The sequence below is a fragment of the Arvicola amphibius genome, chromosome 9, assembly GCF_903992535.2.
Source record: "Arvicola amphibius chromosome 9, mArvAmp1.2, whole genome shotgun sequence".
Lineage (NCBI taxonomy): Eukaryota > Metazoa > Chordata > Mammalia > Rodentia > Cricetidae > Arvicola > Arvicola amphibius.
In genome coordinates, this window is record NC_052055.2 from 91,820,512 (window position 1) to 91,847,844 (window position 27,333).

The window sequence follows — 27,333 nt, forward strand, 5'->3', positions numbered from 1 at the left end:
CAGATCCTTGTTTGAGTCTTCTAGGACATGTCCAAGGGACCGTGCGTATTCTGACTCAAATGTTTAGAGTCCACTTCTCACAAGAGCAGAGCTGTTAATTTTCTACTGAAATAAATATGTTTATCTAACAAAGCTACCTTGGAACTTGGGGGTTGGGATTAAAGACAATGTGAAAGGCTGAAAATGCCAGCTCTTTATTTGAGACTTGGGGAACGATGCCACATTTAGTCACCCCATCTAGTCCAGGATTTCTTCAGTGTGGAGGCTTTGACAGAGAAGATAAGGGAAGGGTTAACTGTTGAGTCATATGCTGAGGCCATGGCTTATACCCAAGTACGAGTGCACAAGAGCCACACCAGGGACCAGGCACTACTTCATCCAGCACACACTCTGGGGTTACAATGCCCAGAAAAATAGCCTTACTCACCACAGAAATCATTTGTTTCTGCAACAATAAGCAAGAGCTGGGGCAGGATGTATGATGCTGAGCAGGTGGTTTCTCTCCCTCCCTCCCTTCGTTTGTTTTTGTTTACCGAAACAGGGTTTCTCTGTGTACTCACGGCTGTCCTAGAACTTGCTGTGTAGACCAGGCTGGCCTTGAACTCAGAGATCCACTTGCCTTTGCCTTCTGGGTGCTAGGATTAAAGGCGCGCACCACCATTGCCCGGCACAGGTAGTTTTCTTATACATTTCTCAAATGGGAAAAGACTAGTTCCCAGGCTATGTGGGGACCACAGATCAGTCCTCTGGCCTTCTTTCAAAGCATCCAGGTGCTCATGAGCAGGAATCACACAAACCCAACCCACGCTGTCTCTCACTCCTCTGTGATAAAATCCTTCAATCCCACTGCTCTGGTAGTCTTCTCAAAAGCCCACTTAGGTCCACAACCACACCCACCTCTCTGCCTTCCCTTTGGACTCAAAATGGACAAAACTAACATTTCTTGACATTCTCCTGGTACTAAGGCCAACCTCTATATCCCAGTTCATCCCCTAGCTCCCCTGAAGCTATTCTGCTACTGTGGGAAATTGTTAGGAGGGGGCTCTCTGCACTTCACCTCTCTTGCAGAAGGGCAACATAGGATCCTGCTTAAACACACAGGAAAGACAGAGGCCTGAAAAGAGAAATAACACCCATCTGCAGCCAGGGTGACCCCTCCTCCTAGTCTAGGGATGAGCATGAGAGCTTTCCCAGTCACCCAGGAGGGAGGGACAGGGTAAGAGCTGACATACCTGAGGCTCAGAAAACAGGCTGGCACCTCCCCATTAAGCCTACCCCAGAAGAAGGCCACTGAGCCAGGACTCATGATTGGTTCCATCAGTCACTTTAAGAATTTTCCTTGGGCTTCAAAGACCCAGAAAACTCAGTTTCAGGCCCTCCAGGGAGACTAGCCTGTAAACAATTTAATCACAGGGCAGATAGATGAGCAGCATGTGACATTTGTAGAATAAGGCAGTGTAATAGGGGTGACACACACATAGGACCACACTAAAGCTGTGCTGCTCAATGATCAGGACTTTGCCAGACAGAGAACGAAGGTCTTTTGCTCTCAGAGATTTGTTACATGAAATCAGCAACTGTTGTTCCTCATTAAGAAGCCAAATCTCCTCTTGAGGTCATGTCTAAGTCCAGGGAATAAGAAGCTGCTTTCCACTTCAAATCCTGCAAGCAGGATCCTAAGAATCATGAGAAACAAAACATGCAGCTAAGCAGGCTCCAGTGGGTCCAGAAACACCTCCTCGTGGTCAGAGGAGACGAATGCAGCTTTCTGTGGCAGACCTGGGCCTGGATGATGTCACAGCTAATCTCACGGCATCTGTGCATCTGTGACTGTGACAGTGTCTAAGCTTCACTTCATTTGTAACAACTTTTAGCCAAAGGATCCAAAGGCCTGGAGAGGTCCAATTAGGAAAGCTGAAGATTCAGGGACAGACAGGAAGGCTGAAGACCAGCGCAGACCAGAGGCTGAAGCAATGAGCTAATACAGAAAGTCCTAGGGCCACCTAATGGGAGCAGCAAACTTCTTTCCCAGCTCAGGATGCACACACGGAGGATGAGTGAAGGGAGACAGAGGCAGGTGCAAGTGTGGCAGATGTCTCCATCCCGATTGCCAAGAAGCTCAAGTAGAAAGAGCCATGGGCAGAAGCAAAAACTAGTAAGTGGGTTTCCAGGTTGTATGAGTTCTGGTTTTCTATTTGGAAATTTAAGAGAAGTAGACGGCCTGCTGCATCCATCTATCGAGGGTAGCTATCTGATTTTGTAATTTAGGCATCACAATATATATTTTTTCCATGTCTCTTCACTCCTAAGTTTAAGGACTGCAGGGAAGGCACGTCACAGCTGCTCGGCCCTGTGGGTGGCATCTGGGGCCAGTGAGATGTTCCCGTGGATGACCATGAGAATGCAAGGTCCATGCATTCAAAGCCCCAGTGATGGAACACAGTCCCTGAACAACTGGCAACTCAAGCAGACTTGCCAGGCTGTATGCTCAGACCCACACCTCATGTGTGAACATCATAGAGGGGCTGATGGCAGCAGGCTCAGTAGAAGCGTTTTCGACTCTGGTCCTGCCATTTGTTGTAGAGTATGATACCAATGACAATGGCAAACACAGAAAACACCAGCGAGAAAAAGACGATAAGAAAGAGGGCCAGGCCACTCAGGGGTGCTGGTGGTACCGTCACTGAGGAAGCAAAAGAAAAAAAAAACAATCAGAGATATAGAGCCCATTCAACAATGGGTCAACAGGCTGTCCAGTCCCTGGTTTCTGACCCCACTTCTGGGAAGCCCAAGCCCTGAGTCCCCCTTTCTAGATGACTCAATTTAAAAATGAAGCAGCTGTAACAGGACAGGTGGGAAGGTAGTGCAGGCATTCCATGTGCCTCAGAGGAGCACCAAAAGACCATCCGACAGCTGTAGATGCCAGACACCCTGGGATCCATGAACACTGCAACCTCCTCCCTGACCATGCACAATCTCCCAGGGCCCCACACTCACTCTCAGGCAGCTTCAGATTGTCCACTGAGGGCAGGAATACATCTCGATGTAGTTTTTCTTCCTCTGGGGTCCTCACCCCAGTCAGCTCAAACAGCTTGAGGGAAATGACATCATGATTATCTAGAGGAGAGAGTACAGAGGATTACTCCAGCTGCCTCAACAAGAGGGCTTCTGGAGTTAGGACCTTGGCTCAAGTCTCTGATTCAAGCTCCTCTATCCACTGACAGCAATGCCTTGACGCAACCTGGACATCTAAAGCAGAACAAGAACTGTTTCAGGCGAGCAAGGAGACTAACAAGGGAGGTGGAAGTGAGACATGGTGATGGGGAGGCAAATATAGCATGTTGTCTCTCATATGGGAATCTAGATTTAAATACAGAACACAAATGCAAAAGGACAATATAAGGGAGGGAAAACTAGCAGAAGGGGCAAGAAGACGGGAACTAGGGCAGTGAATAAGAGCTAAGGAAGGACAATGACACACACGGATGAAAGTGTCATATGAGGCCCTGTGACGGCACATGCCTGTGATTCTAGCACTTGAGAGGCAGAAACAGGAGAACTGATGCAAAGTCAAGGCTAACTTGGCCTGCACATTTGAGACTTAGGCCAGTGTGGGCTACACAGTGAGACTGTATCTCAAAAGCAACAACAGCAAAACTCAACAAAAACCAAACTTTTTTAAAAAGAAAAAGCCTCATCATTTTCTCATCTAAAAGAATAAGAAATTGAATATATTCTATGTATTTTGCTGGCAAATATCTATTATATAATAAAAACCAAAAATATTGAAAATAACTGGGGCTAGAGAGATGTCTCAGTGGTTAGGAGCACTGGCTTGAGGACCAGAGTTCAGTTCCCAGCACCCACATCAAATGACTCAGAACCATCTGCAGCTCCAGATCCAGGGGATCTAGCGCCCTCTTCTGGCTTACGCAGGCACCTGCATACACATGCACATATAATACACATACAAATATAAATTCAAAACCTTAAAAAGTACAAAGATAATTAAATCATCTATCATACATTGAAACCTTTTGGTAGTACGAGGAGACACAGCAGCACCGCAGCTTCCTCTTGGTATACACACACACACACACACACACACACACACACGCACACACGCACACACACACACACGCGCACACACACACACGCACACAGAGAGGCGGAGAGGAGAAATGCTCTTCCACCATCTGTTTAATGGGTCTTGGTCAGGGCAATGTTATGTGAGTGAATAATTACTTGAATAAATCCAACATTACTTGGAAGATGCTGCATTACAGACTTTGCTTCTTTGTGTCTGTTTGGAATCCTGACCCTGATCTCCTTAATGCTACTAGAAAGGAGACCAAGAAACTAGAGACTAGATTTCATAAAACAAATTTATGTGCATAAGTACTAGTGTGTAAGGCAGAGTTTTGCAGTGCAGTGCATGCTGGCCTTGATGATCAGCCTCCTGCTTCAACCTCCTGGGCACTGGGATTACAGGTGTCTGACACCGTTCCCAGGCCCTGCTTCTCTCTGTTTGTTTAGTCTCTGAGTGGTTTTAGGAGACAGGGTCTTAGTATGTAGGCCAGGCTGCTAACTGCAAGCCTGTGACTTTCTCATCTCAGCCTTCTAAAATGCTGGATTATAGGTGTGAGCCACTGTACTTGACTTCTCTTTTTAAGGTTTTTGTTGTTCTTGTTGTTAAGTTGGTTTGGGGCTTTTTAAGAATTTGTTTGTTTGGCTGGTTGAGACAGGTTGTACTGGAACTCACAGAGATCCATCTGCCCGTCTCCTGAGGGCTGGAGCTAAATGCGTGTGCCATCACATATGGCCTTCCTGGCTTTTCTCAGACGTTCTAGGCTTGTTACGTTTCTTGTCTCAGATCTGCTGTCAACTAACCCTTGAGGAAGCTCTGCCCCCTTCAGTGGGGACTGATATTGAGCCTAGTCTGAATTTCTAATCATTTCTAGGGACACATGCTAGCCCCTTGGTCTGCTACGCCATCAACAAATGCAGAGCAGAAGAAACTGCCTTCATCTTCATTTGGAAAACATTTTCACTGTCAGAACCAAGCTTAAACTCCAGGTCAGGATAAAAAGCCACCCAAGTAGTTCAGCACTTGAGAGGCTGAGGCAGAAAGATCCCGAGTTCAAGGCTAGTCTTGGCTACATGGCAAGTTCTGGGCTAGCCTGGGCTACATAGTCCCTCTCACAAAACAAAGAAACAAAACATCAAAGTTACACAGAAAATGGATCTTCCCTTTTTTTCCTTTCCTTTCGAGGCAGGGTTTCATTTTGTAGCTCAAACTGACCTGGAATTGCTATGTAGCCCAGTTCATCTTTCTTTTCTTTCCTTCCTTCCTACTTTGCTTCCTTCCTTTTATTTTTTATTTCTTATTTTATTTTTTTGAGAGAGGGTCTCACTTTGGAGCCCTAGCTGCCATGGAACTCACTATGTAGACCACGCTGGCCTTAAACTCAGAGAACCACCTGCCTTGGCCTCCTCCTTTTTCCTATTCCTTGCCTTTCTCTGTCCTTCCTTCCTTCGAAACAAAGCCACACTAAAGCTCTCTACAGTGTGTAGACATCAAAGCCTGGGACAGCTAAGAGCTATTTGAACTTTCTCAACGAGTTCTTGAATAAGAAAAATAAGACAATGCTAGGTATGGTGCCTATAATCCCAGCACATAGAAAGTGGAGGAAGAGCCGGGCAGTGGTGACGCACACTTTTAACACCAGCACTTGGGAGGCAGAAGTAGGCGGGATTTCTGTGAGTTTGAGACCAGCCTGGTCTACAGAGTGAGTTCCAGAACAGGCTCCAAAGCTACACAGAGAAACCCTGTCTCAGAAAAAAAAAAAAAAAAAGTGGAGGCAGACTGTATCATTAGCTCAGGGTCAGAGTACAAAGCAAGACTGTCTTAAAACTAAAACAAACAACTAAAAGACAAACAAACTAACAACGACAAAACTATATTTCTACAGGTTAGAAATTTATCATTTTTTTTTTAATTGTCTGCCTGGCCCAAAACTAGGTAGAGCGTTAGCGTGTCAGTCAAGGAAGGTTAGCATTTCAGAATGCGGGTGAAATGAGCTGGAATGGCCTAAGAACGGTGAGGACGAGAGCACTGTGCATGGCAAGGAACAAGCTCAGCTCGGGAGCAGGCAGACGGCTGGCAAACTGGACATACGCTCCATTCAAAAGTCTGAACAAAGAGGGACTGGAGGTTGGGCAGGAGAGGGATGATAGAGTCAAAGCGCAGCTCTGTGAGGAGGGGAACTGGGCCCAGTAGTAAGTGCAGGCGAGAAGACTGACAGCAGGAAGGCCAAAGAGGCAGGGAAGCAAGGCGTTCACACGGCTGGAAGAGCTGCTAGACAAGCGCAACTGCTTACGTTAGTTCCTGCATACAACTGTCCCAAGAGAGCCTGGGCTGGAGTTTTTACAGGACTTAAGACAAAAATGTACAGCATTCTTAAGCCATATGCATGGCTTCCCAAAGCTCTTTCAATCGGCTCTCCTCAGAGAAGGCCTTATCAAGCACTGGGGACTGACCAAAGGGATCAACTAAGGCAAACAGAAAAAACAGAAAACACAGTGTAATACCAGAGAGATCCCCGGTGATGGAGGAAGTGCCAAAGTAATAGCCCCGGGGGAGCCGGACCCCAGGCATCTCAATGCAGTCCCTCCACTCATGTTTGCCATCAATATCCATCATTATCTAGAACAAAGGAAAGATATATCAGGGACAAGCCACAGGAGCAAGGGTGGTGCATATCACCAACTGCTCCAGGACAGGACTCACCGTCAGGTGCCTCTTGACATAGCGAATCACGAGGAAGGTGTCATAGCGGAGATTGCGGACAATGGCTGTGCAGCCCCCAAGCTCTGTGGGCCGCCCATCCCGCTCATGATCATAGCTGAGGGAGCCGTTGTTCACCATGGCGGAGATGTAGGGGAATACCCGCTGGGACACAGGGGGGGGTGGGGGGGAAAGCAGACGGTGAGGAAGAGCTCTGAGCAATGCCTGTACAATTGTGAGAGGAAATGAGCACCTTTCTGATCAGCAGAGCAGGTCATCCTGCCTCATCTTAAGCTCCACCCCCAGCACCCACAAACAGATGATCACGCAAGGGACACGGACCCAGGAAGCACCGAATACCACACGACGTTAGTAATTCTCCTTACTCCAGGCCTCGGGTAGACCTGAAGTGGCCCTGCAAGACTCTGGAGACTAGCTCTATTCCTCCCAGCTACTTACAAGCTAGGAGTTCCTCTTAACGGACAGATCCCTTTCTCCCCAGCTGCTGCTTGAAGAAAATGAAATCATCTTCCAGGTCTCCACTTCAGCCCTATCCCTCTGCCCAAGCAAAGGGTTTTGCACACAGTAGGTATTCTGAAAATACCTGTTTGAGTGGGCAGGGAAACCTTTCCAGTCTGGATAGCTCCTTTTAGACTCTAAAACCCTACCAGTGTATGATGCTAAATGAAGTAGAATCCAGAAAGCACTGCTGGAACAGGCTCTGGGTGGGCTTTTCTAGCCACAACAACTTTTCTAGTCAAAACTTTCAGCCCAGCCACACATACCTCCCAAGACCGCCAATAGTAAGAGGGCAACATTCCCATAAAGGAAAACAAACATCTCCATGTTACCAGCCTGGGTTTTCACTTCTTAAGGAGCCTTCTCTCCAACAGAGCTGTAGAAGTAAACTTCCTCACAACTGTTGAGCTACCATCCCAGAAAGATCCCAGTGCAAGTCAATGCAGAGGGGCAGGGCGATGGAGGGGGAGGGGAACACAAGGCATGCTGCTCCTCGGACAAGCTCCACACTGTCCCAGTGAACATGCAAGGAGGAAATGCAGTCAAGAACAGAGACTTGGAATTCCTGGGACAACAGCCACATGGACTCTAAGCAGCAAGAAATGTCAGATGGACACATGAGAATGAGGGTAGACCACGGTGAGTCAAGAACGGGGTACCTGGACTCCTGGAGAATAGCGCCTCTTCTGGGCCTGAGAGGGTCCAGCAGGTTATTACAGAAACAACACAGAACACAGGAGACCAAGTCAGAAAGAGATAGCCTTGGAAGAGCTGTGACCCTGCTGTGGTAGATGAATTCCCAGCCTAAATGCCAGACAGAATTCTAGGGTCCACAAAGGGCACCCAGCAAGTTCCTGAAGCTCTCACAATATGTGTCAGAGTAGACGCACAGGTGTCTGAGCTTTTGTAAGGCTGTCTGGTACTACCACCACCAGATTCCCAAGGGAGCCGACTGCAAAGGTCTCTCTACCCCATGGAGGGGCCTGGGGCTTCCAGCAACTTTATAAAACACACCATCTTGCACTGTGCCCAAACACAACTGGGTTATGTCTCCCAGACCACTGTATTTCTATAGCAAAGAGGGGGAAAAAGACTACACCCTTTTAAAGTTGAGATGTCTTCTCAGGGTCTCAGGATACAGCTCCTGCCCGAAGACAAAATTCCCACTGTATGAGACCATGAAATTAACTCTAATCCAAAGGTATCATCAACCCTCTAATTGAGCCTCACGGACATCCATTTCCAAATAACTGCTGTCACTCCAACCTACAACACGGGGGTAGGGTGAAGCTCTGCGGAGTGCAGCAGCCAGCAGCGTAGGAAAACCACTGGGCTTGAGGGCATTTTAGCTCTGCCTCAGCAAACTTCCACAGCTCTAAACTACCAGCGTTGAGAGAAACCCGTACAGGCTCAGCTCAGCCTGGTTCATAGGTGGGGGAAAGGGAACCCAAAGCATTCACTCCTCTCATCCTTAGTGAGCACTTATAGTAAGAGCTGGCACTGTTTGAAATGCTGGGGTCCAGTGGGAAACAGTCCGATTGGTATCTGTTCTCACAGGGCTAACCCAGACTGGGAGAGGCAGATAAATAAAATTATTTCGGCTGGGCAGTGGTGGTGCATGCCTTTAATCCCAGCACTCGGGAGGCAGAGGCAGATGAATGAATCCCTGTGAGTTCAAGGTCAGCCTGGTCTACAAGAGCTAGTTCCAGGACAGCCAGGACTAATACACAGGGAAACCCTGTCTTGAAAAACCAAAGGAAAAATAAAAAAGTAAAATTATTTCAGACAATGATAACTGCTATGGTGGAAAAAGGCAACACAATGGACAAGGGAACTCTGTTCTGATGGGACCCAGTGGTTAGGGGGATCCAAGGATCCAGCATATGATCTGATGTATTAAGATCAAGAGGTCAGCACGTTGAGAACTCGGAGAAGACAGGTGTATCTGAAATCCAGCTAGTAAGGAAGAGGCTGGTGAAAGACAAGGCACAGGACAGCACATCAGTCTCATGGGTGGGCGGAGGGGGAGGCAGAGCAGCTTCACAGAAGTTGTTAACCATTGGCAGAACACAAACAGGACCCGAGAGGCATTTGTCTATCCAAGGATGATAAAACACCATAGAGTTACTCTTGTGCAACTGTCATTTAGAGCAAGGTAATTGCCAGCGTGTTATTAAGCAATTAACAGAAATGGGATTCTGAGAAAGCTTGTAACTTCAGAGAACAATTAAGGAAAGGAAGGGATTAAAAAAATGCCCTGGGGTGCTCTGATGACTCCAAGATTTGCTTCATTTATCACCTCTAATCACAAGTTTAATTTAGAATTTTAGAATGCCTAGGACAGCATTTCTTAGTCAAAGGTGCCCAACTCTTCCCAAGGCTGGTGTGTGTCATCTGATCATCCAGGAAGAGCCAGGTGGTGTGCTGTGCCCAAGTCGACTGGAGGATCTTTCATCTTTACACATACAAGGGTACCCCCGTTGAAGAATTTCACCATCGTCTAGAGTGGGACAGAGATTCATTCTTGTTTTTGTGTTTTGGGACAGAGCTTCACGTAGCCCTGGCTGGCATCAAACTCTCTGAGTAGGGATGACTCATCTCTCTACCTATACTTCCCAATGCTGGGAGTAAAGAATGTGCATGCAGTCAATGCAGCTCTGGGGTCCAATCTAGGGTTTCCTGAATGCTATGGAAGCACTCTAACTGAGCTCCATCCTCGACCTCAGGAAGCCCACAATACGTAGACAAAATTAAATTCTGTACTACATGACACTGGGCCCCAGGGCCCCAAAGCTACAATCCGTCTGCTTTAGCAACTCATGCTACTCCTTCAACTCTTAACCTCACACAGCAGTAAGTCACCGAATGCCAGCTCGTTTTCCACTCCTAGTCAGGAGTTTTTAAAGTGTTTCTTGCATAGCCACCAATTCACAGGGCAGCAGACTGACAGCCCTACAGCTGGAACTAAACTGAATAACCTACCTAGGTGAGAGTTTCCCTCCTAATTTCAGTCACCAAAAATGAGAAATTCCCACCTGTTGTCCAAATGAATACAGTCTATAGCACAGGAAGTTTCCATACTTTGCACTATAGAGCTACTCATGGTTTTTAAAATGACCCTCTATTACTAGCTAATTTTTGTTTTGTTGTGTTCTATTTTTTTAGAGAGAGGGATTCCCTGTGTAGCCCTGGCTGTCCTGAACTGCTCTGTAGTCTAGGCTGGCCTCAAACTCAGAGATGTGCGTGCCTCTGCTTCCTGAGTGCTGGGATTAGAGGTGTGTGCCACCCAATTCTTCTAGCTAAATTTTATAGCATTCACTATAAAATAAAATTCACTATAAATATAAAATATTCATTTAAAAGATACTCATGATTCTTCCTTGGACCCCTCCCACTCTCGGAAGTTTTTTCACTTTTCTCTCTTTTATGATCACTGGTGTTTTGCCTCATGTATGTCTGTGTGAGGGTGTCAGAAGCCCTGGAACTGGAGTTACCGACAGGTGTGAGCTGCCATGTGGGTGCTGGGAATTGAACCTGGCCCTCGGGAAGAGTAGCCAGTGAGTGCTCTTAATGACTAAGCCATCTCTCCAGCCCTTCACCTTTCTTAATAAATCAACTTCTTTCATTTTTCTTTAAAAAACAGCAACAACAAAAGATGCTTATGGAAGTAGCTGGGGATGTAGCTTAGATGGCAGAATGTGCAAGGCCTTGGGTTGGACGCCCAGAGCCACATGAAAATGGGAATGGTGGCACATGTCTGTAAGCCCACAGTCATCCTTGGTTACATAGCAAAGTCCAGGAGACCCTGTTTCTCCCTACCATCTTCCCAAAAGGATACTCATGAACTTTCAGATTTGTGAATTCTATACTAAAACCTATGTCCAAAGCACATAGGTTGATCACCTAACAGAAAAGAATACAGAGGGCCTCTGGAAGCAGAGAGCTGGGTCTAGTTGTCTTACACTGCTTACGGCTGCATACATTTGGGTGAGCTATGTGACCTCCACATCACTATTATTGGAATCAGGGAAAATTATGTGTATAGCTCATACGACTAACTATGGGAAGAAGATGTGATGGGTGGACCACTTGGTAGAGTGCCTGGCATTCTGAAAGAAGTCAATAAAATCCAGTCACTTAATAAGTAAATTAATGAATTTTTAGATTAGGTATTATTCAAAGCCAGACTTTCATGACTGAGGGGAGAAATTTCCTTGGCTGACATAGACCACCAAAATGTGCATAAATATTTGGAAATTGATAGGCTCAGTTTCTTTTCCTTTTTTTTTTTTTTTAATATTTATTTATTTATTATGTATACAATATTCTGTTTGTGTGTCTGCCTGCAGGCCAGAAGAGGGCACCGGACATCATTACAGATGGTTGTGACCCACCATGTGGTTGCTGGGAATTGAACTCAGGACCTTTGGAAGAGCAGGCAATGCTCTTAACCTCTGAGCCATCTCTCCAGCCCTTTTTTTTTTTAAATTAAAAGTCACCTTAATACCATTTTACAAAAGCACTTTTTTTTTTTTTTTCAAGACAGGGTATCTTTGTGTAACAGCCCTGGCTGGAACTTACTCTGTCGACCAGACTGACCTCGAATTCACAGAGATTCACCTGCCTCTGCCTCCTGAGTGTTGGGATTAAAGGTGTGCACCAACACCACCTGGCTCACAAAAGCACATTTTAACACACACACAGAAAACCCAAAAACCAAACACAAAGAACTATATAGCTTCCTAAAACACACTTGAATACACTTAGCACACAGGAATTTACTTCTCTGTTCAGAATTTTAGACAGGGAAACCATTCGAGCTCACCAACTAGCACAAGGGGGCACTTGGAGAGCACTGCGTGCCAGCCTAAGCCTGCCACAAACTGTTAGTGTGTTCCTGACGCCCTACAGCTAAGACATGAAGATAAGGAAGATAAGGGCGGGGAAAGGAAAGACAAGGCGGTCACAGCAGCTACTGCCAAATGTTCCCGGTGAATCCACTTAGTGGAATGAGGAACAGCAGCATTTACTGAGGACCGCATTCAGGGCACTGTGTTCAGTGATGGATCTGCAGGCTTTACTTCTCAATCCTATGAGCCAGTTCTGGTATCCTCATTTTTAAAATTACATTTATTTATTTTGCAAGGAAAGCGAACACCTATGTGCCATGGTGTGCACTTTGAGGTTAGAGGGTAACTTGAAGGAGCTGGTTCTATCCTTGCTTGGCAAAAAGCACTTTTAACAGTGGAGCCATCTTTATGATTCTCGGTATCCTCTTTTCACAGGTAAAAAGTCTTATCCAAGAGACACTAGTATTCAGTAATGCCCTTAATCTGGAGCTGGATTACTTAGTTTCTGACCTTAAGGGCATTATTGCAACACAAGTCTATCCATCAATATTTTTAAAAGTTTCAGCCAAGTATAGTGGATACCTATAATCCCAATACTCAGGAGGGAGGCAAGAGAATTAATGCAATTCAAGGTCAGGTGGAGATACAAAGTAAGACCCTGTGTGTGTGGTTTTTTTTAAAGCTTGAAATGTTCAATTTTTTAAAAAAAATTCTTTTTTAAAAAGAAAAATCAGGGGGCTGGAGAGATGGCTCAGCGGTTAAGAGCATTGCCTGCTCTTCCAAAGGTCCTGAGTTCAATTCCCTGCAACCACATGGTGGCTCACAACCATCTGTAATGGGGTCTGGTGCCCTCTTCTGGCCTGTAGGCATACACACAGACAGAATATTGTATATATAATAAATAGATAGATAGATAGATAGATAGATAGATAGATAGATAGATAGACAGATAGATAAATAAAAGAAAAAGAAAAATCAGCCGGGCAGTGGTGGCGCACACCTTTAATCCCAGCACTCAGGAGGCAGAGGCAGGCAGATCTCTGAGTTCGAGGCCAGCCTGGTCTACAAGAGCTAGTTCCAGGACAGGCTCTAGAAACTACAGGGAAACTCTGTCTCAAAAAAAAAAAAAAAAAAGAAAAAAGAAAAATCAGCTCCAAAGCCACAGAGAAACCCTATCTCGAAAAAAAAAATCAGGTATGTAAACACTATGCTTATGTACCCTAAAGCACACAGACATACTACAGAGTAATTCCAGATTAAAGACTAAGAGAGAGGGGCAGCAAAATGGCTCAATGGGAAAGGTACTTGCTGCCACACCTGACAACCAGAGTTTGATCCTCAGGACCCACAGGGTGGATGGAGAGATCCAACTCAAGCAAGCTGATCTCTGACCTTCATGATGCATCCCACACACAAAGTAAATAAGTGGGGTTTTTTTTCTGTTTATTTTTTAAAGGAGAGATCAAGCAACTGGAAAACTTAAAATAGGACTTGGGTTTTCTTTTGCTAAAAAAGGACATAAAGGGGCATGGTGGGCTGGATGGCGGTGTTGCAGGCCTTTAATTCCAGCACTTGAGAGGCAGAGGCAGGTGAATCTCTGTGAGTTTGAGGTCAGCCTGGTCTACAAGAGCTAGTTACAGGACAGGATCCATAGCTACAGAGAAACCCTGTCTTGAAAAACCAGAACAAAAATTTTTTTTTAAATTAAAAATTTTTTTAAAAGGGGGAGGGCATTTGGCAAATCTGAGTTAAGCCTGAAGATTTGCAACAATGTGTTCATCATCCTTTTGTTTGTTTGTTTGTATTGTTTTGTTTTTCAAGACAGGGTTTCTCTGTAGCTTTTGGAGCCTGTCCTGGAACTTGCTCTGTAGACCAGGTTAGCCTCGAACTCACTGAGATCTGCCTGTCTCTGCCTCCCAAAGTGCTGGGATTAAAGGCCACCACTGCCCTATTAGAATATACTTTTCTGGTACTACACAGGCTGGTATCAAACTTCTGGTCCCAGGTACTCTTCCTCTTCCTGCTTCAGCCCTCTGAGTAGCTGGGATTGTGGTCATCTACCACTTTGCCCCCAGCCTGTGACCTTTGTGTGCCTCTGCATGCCCACAGTTGCTCACACTTACACATTTTACTTTCTTCAACTAGCTGAGAGTAATTGTTGCCTCCTTAACCCGTAATACTTGTGTTTTTCCTAAACAAAAAAAAAAAAAACCCCAAACAAACAATACTGTTGCTCATCCCTAGCAAGTATAGTAATTAGAGTCAGGTAGTTAAAAATAATGAACACGGCCAGGCGGTGGTGGGACAGCCAGGACTGTTACACGGAGAAACCCTGACTTGTAAAACCAAAAAAAAAAAAAAAGAAGAAGAAAAAGAAAAGAAACACTAAAAGAAAAAAAAGAGTATATTCTAGAACTCTCTAATGGATTAACAATCTATAAATCTAAAACTTTTCTCAAAATAAAGATTAATCAGAATCTAGTATTTATACTCTCGGGTTTCCAGATTTTCACAATATGTTTTTAGAGTGTTGCTACATGATGCGACATTTTCATTTGTAAAAAGATGTCTGTATAGACTTTCCTTTCTTTTTTTTTCTGCTCTGGATTTCTGTAGTAACAAAAGAAAGGGCTTGTCTACTAGATGCTGCTAGGAGCCAAGCTCCTCCCAAGCCGTACACATAACACCTCAGCTAGGGAATGTAGCATCCAATGCCACTTCTAGCTGCACCTGTCCTTTCCAAACTGGGCACTGCTGGCCCTACGTAACTCTTTAGTAACCAACCCTTTGTGCAGGAACCCACACAGAAGGGACACGGGGTAACTAAGCAGAGTCCAGGACACTCAGAGCAGGCAACAATCAGGCAAAGTCCCACCACATGACTCCATCAGCCCCACACACCAATTAACTTCCCACTAACTCAGTGACTCTGATCTCCACTCTCTCAGCCCCTCAAAGAATGTGGAAAAAGTGATACTTCTAGGTCCCCTAATGACACTTACATACTTGAACATCATCATGAGCTAAGAAACTAAGAAAAGAAAACTGAAGAAGCCAGAGTTCCTCCGAATTCCCTCTGGTTTCCTGCTTGATCCCAGCACTCAGGGGCAGTAGCAGGGAATCTCTGAGTTCAAGGCCAGCCTGGTCTACAAGAGCTAGTTCCAGGACAGGCTCTAGAAACTACAGGGAAACTCTGTCTCGAAAAAAAAAAAAAAGAAAAAAGAAAAAAGAAAAATCAGCTCCAAAGCCACAGAGAAACCCTATCTCGAAAAAAAAAAATCAGGTATGTAAACACTATGCTTATGTACCCTAAAGCACACAGACATACTACAGAGTAATTCCAGATTAAAGACTAAGAGAGAGGGGCAGCAAAATGGCTCAATGGGAAAGGTACTTGCTGCCACACCTGACAACCAGAGTTTGATCCTCGGGACCCACAGGGTGGATGGAGAGATCCAACTCAAGCAAGCTGATCTCTGACCTTCATGATGCATCCCACACACAAAGTAAATAAGTGGGGTTTTTTTTCTGTTTATTTTTTAAAGGAGAGATCAAGCAACTGGAAAACTTAAAATAGGACTTGGGTTTTCTTTTGCTAAAAAAGGACATAAAGGGGCATGGTGGGCTGGATGGCGGTGTTGCAGGCCTTTAATTCCAGCACTTGAGAGGCAGAGGCAGGTGAATCTCTGTGAGTTTGAGGTCAGCCTGGTCTACAAGAGCTAGTTACAGGACAGGATCCATAGCTACAGAGAAACCCTGTCTTGAAAAACCAGAACAAAAATTTTTTTTTTAAATTAAAAATTTTTTTAAAAGGGGGAGGGCATTTGGCAAATCTGAGTTAAGCCTGAAGATTTGCAACAATGTGTTCATCATCCTTTTGTTTGTTTGTTTGTATTGTTTTGTTTTTCAAGACAGGGTTTCTCTGTAGCTTTTGGAGCCTGTCCTGGAACTTGCTCTGTAGACCAGGTTAGCCTCGAACTCACTGAGATCTGCCTGTCTCTGCCTCCCAAAGTGCTGGGATTAAAGGCCACCACTGCCCTATTAGAATATACTTTTCTGGTACTACACAGGCTGGTATCAAACTTCTGGTCCCAGGTACTCTTCCTCTTCCTGCTTCAGCCCTCTGAGTAGCTGGGATTGTGGTCATCTACCACTTTGCCCCCAGCCTGTGACCTTTGTGTGCCTCTGCATGCCCACAGTTGCTCACACTTACACATTTTACTTTCTTCAACTAGCTGAGAGTAATTGTTGCCTCCTTAACCCGTAATACTTGTGTTTTTCCTAAACAAAAAAAAAAAAACCCCAAACAAACAATACTGTTGCTCATCCCTAGCAAGTATAGTAATTAGAGTCAGGTAGTTAAAAATAATGAACACGGCCAGGCGGTGGTGGGACAGCCAGGACTGTTACACGGAGAAACCCTGACTTGTAAAACAAAAAAAAAAAAAAAAGAAGAAGAAAAAGAAAAGAAACACTAAAAGAAAAAAAAGAGTATATTCTAGAACTCTCTAATGGATTAACAATCTATAAATCTAAAACTTTTCTCAAAATAAAGATTAATCAGAATCTAGTATTTATACTCTCGGGTTTCCAGATTTTCACAATATGTTTTTAGAGTGTTGCTACATGATGCGACATTTTCATTTGTAAAAAGATGTCTGTATAGACTTTCCTTTCTTTTTTTTTCTGCTCTGGATTTCTGTAGTAACAAAAGAAAGGGCTTGTCTACTAGATGCTGCTAGGAGCCAAGCTCCTCCCAAGCCGTACACATAACACCTCAGCTAGGGAATGTAGCATCCAATGCCACTTCTAGCTGCACCTGTCCTTTCCAAACTGGGCACTGCTGGCCCTACGTAACTCTTTAGTAACCAACCCTTTGTGCAGGAACCCACACAGAAGGGACACGGGGTAACTAAGCAGAGTCCAGGACACTCAGAGCAGGCAACAATCAGGCAAAGTCCCACCACATGACTCCATCAGCCCCACACACCAATTAACTTCCCACTAACTCAGTGACTCTGATCTCCACTCTCTCAGCCCCTCAAAGAATGTGGAAAAAGTGATACTTCTAGGTCCCCTAATGACACTTACATACTTGAACATCATCATGAGCTAAGAAACTAAGAAAAGAAAACTGAAGAAGCCAGAGTTCCTCCGAATTCCCTCTGGTTTCCTGCTTGATCCCAGCACTCGGGGGCAGTAGCAGGGAATCTCTGAGTTCAAGGCCAGCCTGGTCTACAGAGTGAGTTCCAGGACAGCCAGGGCTACACAGAGAAACTCTGTCTCAAAAAAAAAAAAAGGAAGAAAAAAGAAAAGAAAAAGACTCGCTGGGCCAAAAGTAAAAAGATCAAGTGGGATTCGTTTCTTTATCAAGATAAGGACTAAGGGAACACACAGTGTGCATGCATGTGTGCTGCTTGTATGTCTGTGCTGTTAGTATGTGTGGGGTGGGAGTGTTAGGGACTGCCAGGATCTTCCACACGCTGGGCACAAGTTCTATCACTATTTCCCCAGCTTAGAATGTGCCCTTAAGACACTGGTATTGGTTTTCCTCCAGTAAGGAGGAGGAGAAATACATAAACAACTATATATGTATATCAGTTATATAGTTCGTGGGGAGTGCCTCAAACATGACTTCCAAGCCAGCTTAGTCAGGGCAGCCTGCAGAGCTGTTCATTTCACTCCCCAGCCAGCTGCTCCAACCTCCTGCGGGTGAGGCCCAAACATATCACAGACAAGAATGAGGGCCAAGCCTGCCAACAGCTGCACTTCTGTGCTGTTCTTCCAGGAAGTCTCTTGCCACTAGACACTGATTTCAACTGAGTGAAGACATCTGTGCTCCAAGGGTGCTACCAAGTTCCCCACAGTGCTCACTAACATCTGGGTTCACCACATGGGAAACATGTTCATCACTGTAGTCTAAAAGGTGCCAAAAGGCCACAGACTCATCTTTCAACCATTTCTAAATCAGCAGCAACACTGAGACATAATCCATATATGACTTATCCACCCAAAGTAGGTTTTGGTGTGTACTAAGTTAAGGTGATGACTATCATAATTTCTGAACATTTTTATCACCCGTAACTCTGTGCCCACTGGTAGTCACTCTCCCCACAACCTGAGAGCCCCAGCCCTAGACAACCACTCATCTATCTGCTTCTGTGGATCTGACCACATTTCATAGGGATGGGCTAACATGACTCTTGATTGGCTTCTTTCTTGTAACCAAGCCACCCATATTGGAACCCACAGCACTACTTATTGCTGAGTATTTCAGCTGATGAACATCTAAGGTGTATCTGTTTCGGCTGCTAGGAATATCTGTGTACAAATGTTTCTGCAAATGCCTTTATTTCTCTTGGCTATACATACACAAGTGATTCACAGGATAAGAGCATCCCTACCGTCAGTCATCTGAAGAAATGCCTGCTTTCCAACTGTATCATTTTACACTGCCGCAAGTAGTGCATGTGGGTTCCAAATGACATCACATCCTTTCAACATGTACATTCTTTACTTGCATTTTAGTGGCTGTGAGGTTTTCATCTGTGTTTCTCAGAAAGTTAATGATGTAGAACATCTTTTCATGTTTAGTGACCATTTATTTATCTTCTTCAGATAAACTTCTATGCAGATCCTCTGCCTATTATTTTATTAGCTTGTCCTTAAGTTACAAGTTATTTATTTGATGATTCTCTATATATTCTAGAAATGGGTCTTTAGTAAGATTTGCATGCATTTTCTCCCATCCTACAGATTTCACTTTCTTTTGTGCTCTCAGTGCTGGGGCCTGAATCCAGGACCTTACACACATGAGGCAAACACTCTCCTGAGCTCCAGCACTAGCCCTCCTCCTGATAGTGTGCTCTGAAGCACATGTTATTACCTTAAAAATTAATTTTAGATTTATTTTATGTATCTAAGTGTCTTCCCTGCAGGTATGTCTGTACACTATATGCATGCCAACAGAGGTCAGAAGAGGGCATGGAATCTGTACAAATGGAGGTATGATGGTTGTGAACCACCATGTAGATACTGGGAACTGAACCTGTGCCCTTTGCAAGAGACCTGGTGCTCTTAACTACTGACCAAGTTAACACTTCTCATGAAGCCCAGTTTGTCTGTGCTTTCTTTTATCATTTCTGCTTTTGTTATCATATCTAAGAAGCCAAAATAATGGAAGTGGAGTTTTTAGACAGATCTATGACACCAACAAGCTTTACAAACTTTCTTCTGCACTTCAGTTTCTTACCCATAAAGCAGAGATAGTAACAGCTGTAACAAAGAGTTGCTACAAGTAAATAACACACGTGAAACAATGCCTGGCACCCTTGTGCATAAGCACACTGTTGACAAAACACATTTGATTTTTATCCTCTGAGACAAGGAAGACAATTCTCTACATTCTCTGGACTGAATAGAAGCTCAAAGAACTGAAATCACCTATATGAAATTACCTAATGTTTCTTCTCTCAATAAAGAAATCAACAAACAGGAAGACAATGGGTGGGTGGAGGGAAAGCATCAAAATTAAAGGAAGGCCTCTGAATGGGAGACCCTACAATGGTTGCTACCTTATTTATTCACTGGTAAAGAGGGGTCACACTGTGGTTGCTAACCACTTGGCCACACAGTCTCAGTATGGCTAATGTGCCTAAGAGGGAAGAGAATGCAGCTTTTCTATTTCCTTACACTCCCTGTCCTCTCTGAGTGCCTTAATAGATGCTTTCCCTCATCATGGGACACTGGCTCCTTCCCTGCAGACCCCAGTGTAAATGTTATTTCCTAGAGGAAGGCTTTACAGCCACACTACTGCCTCATCATGCTTCGATGAGTCTACTGTGTCCTCTCAAAGTGACCCAGAGTCTCCACCAATCTCCACACTGCAGAGCAGAGAGACTATGCTGATCTTGACAATTCCCAGGCCCTGGCATCTAACAAGGGTGTGATGTACCTGGAACAAAAAAGAGCCCAGGAACAAGGAAGCACAACTCTAACTGACCCACTATAGAAGGTTATTCACCTAACACAGGTCTTCCTTTCCAGCTCCTCTAAAGTGAGCAGGGAAATTCTGACATAACACCTGAGAGTGGCATATATAGTGGTCACTGCACACATCTTAAACTTTTCCTGATCTCCATCTCCCATTCCCAACCCTGCCTTCTGTAGAGTGCCCAGTAACAACCCGTCATTTTTCTACCATCTGATGGCAATGCCACAGGACCCGTGGCCGAAGAAGCTAAAGATGCTGGAAGGGGTGAGCAAGTGGCCCAAGAGTACATGATAATGGTTAAAAGTCCCGGGCACTCATCTTTTCCCTCACTCTGGTCCTAAAATAGGAGCCAAGATACCACCAGCCATACGTGCTCAACCCCAGTGGCTACCTTATGGAAGTGAGTGAATGTTGCAGGCACTAGAGAAAAAGCACCCATTGTGATGTTACTCCTGCAGGACTGCTGGGATCACAAACAGTTCTCACAGGGAAAAGAAAATACTGCCAAGGACGTTAACTGTGGAAGGTCAACAGATGGGGCCTCACTGCTCTCCCGTGCCCTCCTGCACACTGCTCCTGAGGGGAAGAACTGTGAGATCAGTGTGGCTGCCCTAAGCTCTGACACTTGCCATTACCTCTTGCTGCTTCTCCTCATTGGGATAGGTGTCTACAAACACTCCCAGCCCCACAAATTTGTCCATGTTTCCAAACACAGGCCCTAGAGAGAGAGAAAAGATGATGAACAATGACGTAAAGCCAAGAGTTGACAAAGGAATAACATCTTATATGACAGAGGAAACAGTGATATTCAAATGACTCTTAAGTATTTCCTAAGATGAGCACACACACATACAAGCACCCAGCAAAGTGCATGACCTACAACTGGGCCCGATGAGCAGCTGTAGTTGTTTGCTGCTGACTGCAGAAAAGAGGGAAGGCCACTATAACCTTGTTTGGTACCGTAGTAGCTCCCTGATCCAAACTGGTTGCTAAGACACCCCTACCTACAGAATTCTGCTTCACAAACACTCGGTAAAGATTATGCCCCCAAGAGAGAACTGAATTCCCTAGTTCTAGTTCTTGTTGCAAGAGATCAGGTCAAATCAGGTTCAGCCTGTCATCCACTTGGAGCACTGACTCCAACAACAGCAAAGAAAGGAGAATTTATCTCTTAACTCAAGTGTTGAGATTGTTGAGTGTTTATGTCCAGAAGAAACCAGCTCACCGGCCTCCAGTGTTCATGAGAGCCAGTGCATTTGGCCAGGGAAACACAGAAGAAACCAACAAGCAAGAAATCATCACAGGATAAGCCAAGTTCAGATTGCTTAGGACTCAAAATCCCACGTCAGAGACTCAATAAGTTAATGTTCATTTACAGACATCAAGGGAGAGAGAAAACTAGAAGGGCCCTTCTCAAAAATAGGACACAGGAATAAACAAGCCTGAGACACCCATGGGGGAGCAACCCAGGGTCCCTAATACCTGGCTGCATTCGATCCTTTGTGTACCAGATTGCCAAGCCATCTCCGTGCAGGTTCTTCTTCCCTTGTCCGTGGATCTTGAAGTGCACCTGCAGTTCCCAGTCTTTCAGGAAACATGGCTAACATGAGGAAGACAGAAGTGTAAGGGAGGAGCATGAAAGCTGAAGCCCATGAAGCTCTCAGCAGCCATCTACAGACATGGAAAGCAGCTTCGGTAACAAGCTAGAGTTAAAATGAAGTCTAAGACTCTGGAAGTACTCCTGTCATAAAACCAAACAGACTGAGCCATTCAACTGGTTAAGGCGCTGCGTAGAAAAGGTAAACAAACCACCTGATCATTCTCACATCTTCCAGCAGAAACAGGACAGTCCAGGCAAGCTGGCAAATGCACTTCAGTCTGCCACAATACTACATCTACCTAGAAGCGTCTCTCAGCTGACTGGGGAAAGAGGGCTGACTTAATACTTGTTTGCAACTGAAGATTATTCCTCTGACAAAAACACTCTAAAAAGCTGGGCTTCAAAGAAAGGTCAAAGCCTTGTTCATTTAAGAAAAAAAAAAAGAGTAAGGAAAGCTAAGTCTACACAGAGGTTTCCCGGGGTAATTAGCAGATGCGATGAAGAACTCTAATTAGCTAACTCTGGCATTTGGCCAATCTGAGGGGCAAGCCTGAGTTCCCAAGAGAACAAATAGTAAGCTACAATCCCCCAAACCTTTGTGCCCACAACTGGGAAGCATAAACGTGGCCGAGGCAAACACCATCCCCTTCCACTGGGACAGCCTCTTGGGGGTGGGGGAACACTAAGGAGATGGGTGTCACTCAGACTTCTGTCCAGTTTTGGAACTGTGTACCAAAAAACAGAGACAGCGGTGAGTGGCTGGCTAAGTGTTCAACACGGTTACAGTGTTTTCAGGGGACACCAGGGTGAGCACAGTCTTTGGTTTGGGGAGGCAACGAGTTAAAGTCTGCTATGAAGAAAGAAGGGAAGAGGTCAGCTGGGTTTGGCCAGGTTCAGCCAAAGGCTTTCCAAAAGCCTGTTCTGGGTCTTGAGCAACACATTGCTTGATCATTTTCAGTGTTTTGTTTGTTTGTTTTTAATTTCTGGGACATCATCCAAAAGAACTAGCATTAGGAATACAGAGTCAAAATGAAAAGAGGTTGGACACTTCACAGCAGGGCACCCTGCTATCTCCAACAGTCTGCCCTAGTCTGTCTTTTCATTCTGGGTTATCTCTGCTTCATTTAGCTTTCCGGGCAAGAAAGATTTCAGTGGCAGAAAGCTGTCCTGCAGCCAGAGGCAGCACAATAGTCCTGGGAAGAAGGCAGGGCCAGAGAAGCAAGTCAGGACTTATTGCCGCTAATTCTTGGCCTTGGGTATCACAATGTTATATAGTTTTGCTCAGGGTGATGTTTAACCATGGCTCTGAAACTTTGAAAACCCCAATGACCTAGCCAATCGTGGTGTTCACGCCTTTAATTCCAGCACTGGCGGGGGGGGGGGGGGGGGGGGGGGGGGGGAAGCAGAGGCAGGAGGATCTCTGAATTCAAGGTCAGCCTGGTCTACAAAGCTAATTCCAGGACAGTTAGGGCTATACAGAGAAACCTTGGTGGGGGGAGGGGAGGGGGAAGCAAACCAATGACCAAATTGTACCCTATTCCAATTAAATCTGAGGCGGCATTAAGTCCATGCATTAAGTCCAGTGGGCTGGAGAAATGGCTCAGCAGTTAAGAGCATTAGCTGTTCATCCAAAGGACCTAGGTTTAATTTCTAGCACCCACGTGGCAGTTTACAACTGTCTGTAACTCAAATTCCAGGGGGATTTGACACCCTCACACCAATGCACATAACATTAAATAAATTTTAAATAAAATTGAGAACCACTTGCACAGATTATGTATCCTACTCAAATAGCTCAAAAATAATTCCTGATCCATTCTGCTGAGAATATAGGTATCAGAAAATCTTATAGATTAAGGTATTAATCCTTGTCCAAAAATTAGTAACTCATGAGAGTCCATCAATGCAACTACTGAGGGCAGGTCTGATAATAACATATATTTCTGTTACCATTGTAACAAACTCTGCATAGTCTTTTCATGCCCACAGCCTGAACTCAGGCAGGCAAATTAAACAGTATTATGAAGTCAGTTAAACAGTGAAGACGTAGAAAATTGAGAGGCTAAGCGACCTGCCTGGGGCTCATGATGGCTGGGTAACCAAACTAGATTTAGAATCCAAGTCAGTCAACTGATTCTTGCATCTTCTGCCATGCCCCATATGGAGCTCCACATTACAATCTAGGTTACAGGCTAGCTTGTGCGGACAGCTCGCAGGACAAGTGCTCTTGGCCCTCTGGTCCTTTAGAACTCTTGGTTAGAGAAAAATGAACAGGGAAAAGAAAGTCCTCTTTTATGAGACCCACTCACACCATCCACAGCTGATGAGAAAAACCATGAGTGTAGTAAGATTTTCCCCCCTCATTTATAGGAGCCCAGGAGAAAATATCAACGGATGCCAAAGTCATCCCGAGAAGTAACGTGGGTGTGAATGTTTAGGAAGGACCTGAAAAACAAAAGGCTCATCTTACACTTGCACAGCATCACCGTGCAGCCACACCTCAAGGAAGACAAGGTAGCTAGAAAAGGCCCAGAGCACAAGCAAAATGACTAGAATAGCTTAAAGTGATTCGCAGTTTAAACAGAAATGTAAACTCTGGACTGAAAGAAGGGAAGGCTACTAGGATTAAGTTTGGGATATATGCATTTTTCAATGCTTATTAGCATTTATTTCTCTAGTCATAGTGTCCCACTACGTTGCCCAGGCTGAGACTGAATTTCTGGGCTTAACTGACTCCCCTGCCTTAGTCCCCAAGTAACTAGAACTCCGGGTGCATAGCCCCATATCCAGAGTAGAGCAGCTGACTCAGAAGGATCAGATTTGAAGCCAGCCTGGACTATTACCAAGTTCAAGGGTTACACTTTGAGAAGCAAACAACAACAAAAACAGTAACAGCAATGAAACAATGGGGCTTTTTTTTTTTGTTTTATAAAGTAACTAAATAAGATTTAAGCTATTAAACCCCAAAACATGGTATGTTAGACCAATGAGAAAATGAATTATTTGCTCTAACAATAGGGCAACAGAGAAATATCTGATTTCTTTATTATAAAGTTCATCATTATCTCTGAACTAAAGACTTTTGCTTGTTTTTTTTAATGATTTATTTATTTTTATTTTACGTGCATTGGTATTTTGCCTGCATGTGTATCTTTGAGCGTGTTGGATGCCCTGGAATTGGGAGTTACAGAGACACTTGTATGCTGCGAGTGCTGGGATTTGAACCTGGGTACTCTGGAAGAGCAGACAGTGCTCTTAACCGCTGAGCCATCTCTCCAGTCCTCTAAAGAATATATTATCTTTAGAAGATGGAATTCTGGAAAAAGACGATAAATGAAGTAAACTCCAAGTCATTTCTGATTTTTTTTTTTTTTTTTTTTAGGACAGTCAGGGTCCTAACACAGGAAGCCTCTTACCACCCGATTCCACAAGGCACCCTGTTTACTTTGCATATCTGGAGTGAGGCGGATATACTGGGTCATCACCATGGCATTGCCCATCAGGTTCCACAGCGAAGAACTGCTTGTTCCCACACCTATGGGAGGGAATACATCAGCTCATATTCTTCATCATCAGTCACAAAGCCACCACATTCCTACCAAAGTTGCCACCGTTCTCCTTTTCCTTTAGCATTAACAAATAAACATTTTATTTTTGAAATCGGATTTTAATATGTTGCCTGGGCTGATCTCAAATTCCTAGACTCAAGCAATCCTTCTGCCTCAGCTGCCTGAATTACTGGGACCACTGGTACTTGGCATCACACCCTTCTCCTTCAGGTGAACCCAACACACCTCAGCGCTGTCATTTGTGAGTGACACAGTAACCATGGTTCAGAGCTATCCTTCCCGTTTTTATGTGGGGGTAAGCTTCAGCACCATGGGAAAGGACAAGAGTTTTTCTCACTTATACCAAAAGAGATTGACCTTCAAATGCTTGTGGGCTTTCATCATATTCTTTTACAATCAAGTCTCTCAAATGTGAAGCTGACTTCTCCTCCAAGTCTCTCGGACTAAGTATCTCCAGGTTGAAAACCAGTCTAACCCATAGCATCAGCAGGGACCAGCGCTAAGGAGGTACTCGATACACCTGCTACATGAACGACCTCTTAGCAATAGCGTGTGGCTTTCTGCGGTTTGGATCTTGTTTTCCGCACCCCCTATCCGCAGTTCTGTGGGGCAAACAAACTCGTATTAAGCTCTCTGCACTCATTGCTCCTCTCTGCAGACACCTGTGTCAATTTTCTGGCATTGAAGCTGTGCTCAGAGACCTAGAAATCCCTAAAGAGAGCAAAGCTAACCTCTTTCATCATCAGAGCTCGCGGCCTGGGAAGGAGCAGGTGTTCTAAACAGCAAACAGACTTATTTTCTCCTTTTCTCACTCCGACCGAGTTCTACCCGACTTCTTTCTCCTGCTTTATTTCTAGAGCAGCCACCTCTCCATCCCGACACTGGCTCATGGCTAACGGTCCTCAACCATCCATCCCTCGCTATTCTCAGTTCTCTCTCCTTCTCATACTTCTGTCCAACTCCAAACTCGTTCCTCTGAGCCTGACACTAGTGACATCTGAGAACCCTGCCTAGACCTACTAGAAACTTCCAGCGCTCGGGAAGGGACGGGGGTGGGGGCGGACCCGGTCCTTCGGACCTGTGGCTCATCATAGGAGCGGAGATCTTCGGGGGTGCCCCCTCCCGCTGGTGGCAGCGTCTCCGGGGGCCACCCCTGACCTGCGTCGCCGAGCTCAGTCCCCGTGCCCTCCCCTGCGCGACCACCTCGCCCCGGGCGCCTCACCCTGGTAGGGCTTCGACAGCGAGTGCTCCCGTTTCAAGTACTCCACCGCTTGGCCCGCCCTGACGTGCCGCGGCCCCTGCACAGACCCCAACAAAAGGAGAAGGAGCAATAGCCTGGCCCCGTCCCGAGCCCACGCGCGCAGCCGCCACCGCTGCCACCAGGAGGGTCTCACAGCCGCCGCCATCTTTCCCACCGCCGGCCCTTCATCAAAAAGCCCGCCCCGTTGCCCAACCCATTGGCCTGCAGAACCACCGGCCCGACCTCCCATTGGTTCCTGGAGAGTCCCCGCCCCCGCAGGTGAGTATCTCACCGATTGGCTGTCTGGTAGCAGTTGCCTTGCCAACCCAGGCAAGGGGCGTTGCCAAAGGTCCAGACCCCCTTTTTTGCCTTTGTCCTAGGCTTCACCAGGCCTGCTAGTTACACAGTGATTCTTACATTGTTTCTGCGTTCTGTAGTAAATTTAAAGCAATAAAACATTTTTCCCCATCCCAAGTAAATGTTCTATCGTCACTGTTATTTGCATTTACCCGACTGCCAAGCTATCAGTTAGGAAGACAAAAACGAAGGGAGCAGTTGGCAAATCCATTGGTAAAGGACCTGGCCTAAAATGTGGGGAAGCATTCGGTAATCCCAGCACTCTAGAAACCGAGGCAGGAAGATGGGGAGTTCAAAGTCAACACAGTGAGATAAAGAGCAACCTCAGTAATTCATTAAAATGGAACAGCTGGCAAGAGAAACAAACAAAAAACCGAGAAAGCTGGCAAATTATAAAATGTATATATAAAAGACTAAA

At 45.2% G+C, this 27,333-nt stretch overlaps 1 protein-coding gene across 1 annotated transcript; it reads right to left on the minus strand.

Annotated features, from left to right (window-relative positions):
* Positions 1-178: 178 nt before the first annotated feature.
* On the minus strand, positions 179-26,737 carry Lman2l (lectin, mannose binding 2 like). The gene is made up of 8 exons (XM_038342490.1): positions 26,541-26,737; positions 25,166-25,284; positions 21,632-21,749; positions 20,785-20,867; positions 6,791-6,952; positions 6,592-6,706; positions 2,998-3,117; positions 179-2,683 (listed from the first exon to the last, which is right to left on the minus strand). Exons 1-8 carry the CDS (start codon positions 26,722-26,724, stop codon positions 2,541-2,543), a joined length of 1,044 nt encoding a protein of 347 aa, XP_038198418.1. The 5' UTR covers positions 26,725-26,737; the 3' UTR covers positions 179-2,540.
* Positions 26,738-27,333: the final 596 nt, after the last annotated feature.

Excerpts from the sequence above, each read along its gene's own strand:
- Lman2l (XM_038342490.1), bottom strand. The coding sequence starts at position 26,724 with ATGGCGGCGGCTGTGAGACCCTCCTGGTGGCAGCGGTGGCGGCTGCGC. Across the intron at positions 21,750-25,165 it reads GTGCCTTGTGGAATCGGGTG|CCATGTTTCCTGAAAGACTG; the intron begins GTAAGAGGCTTC and ends TCCTCATGTTAG. Across the intron at positions 3,118-6,591 it reads CATCACCGGGGATCTCTCTG|ATAATCATGATGTCATTTCC; the intron begins GTATTACACTGT and ends TCTCTCCTCTAG.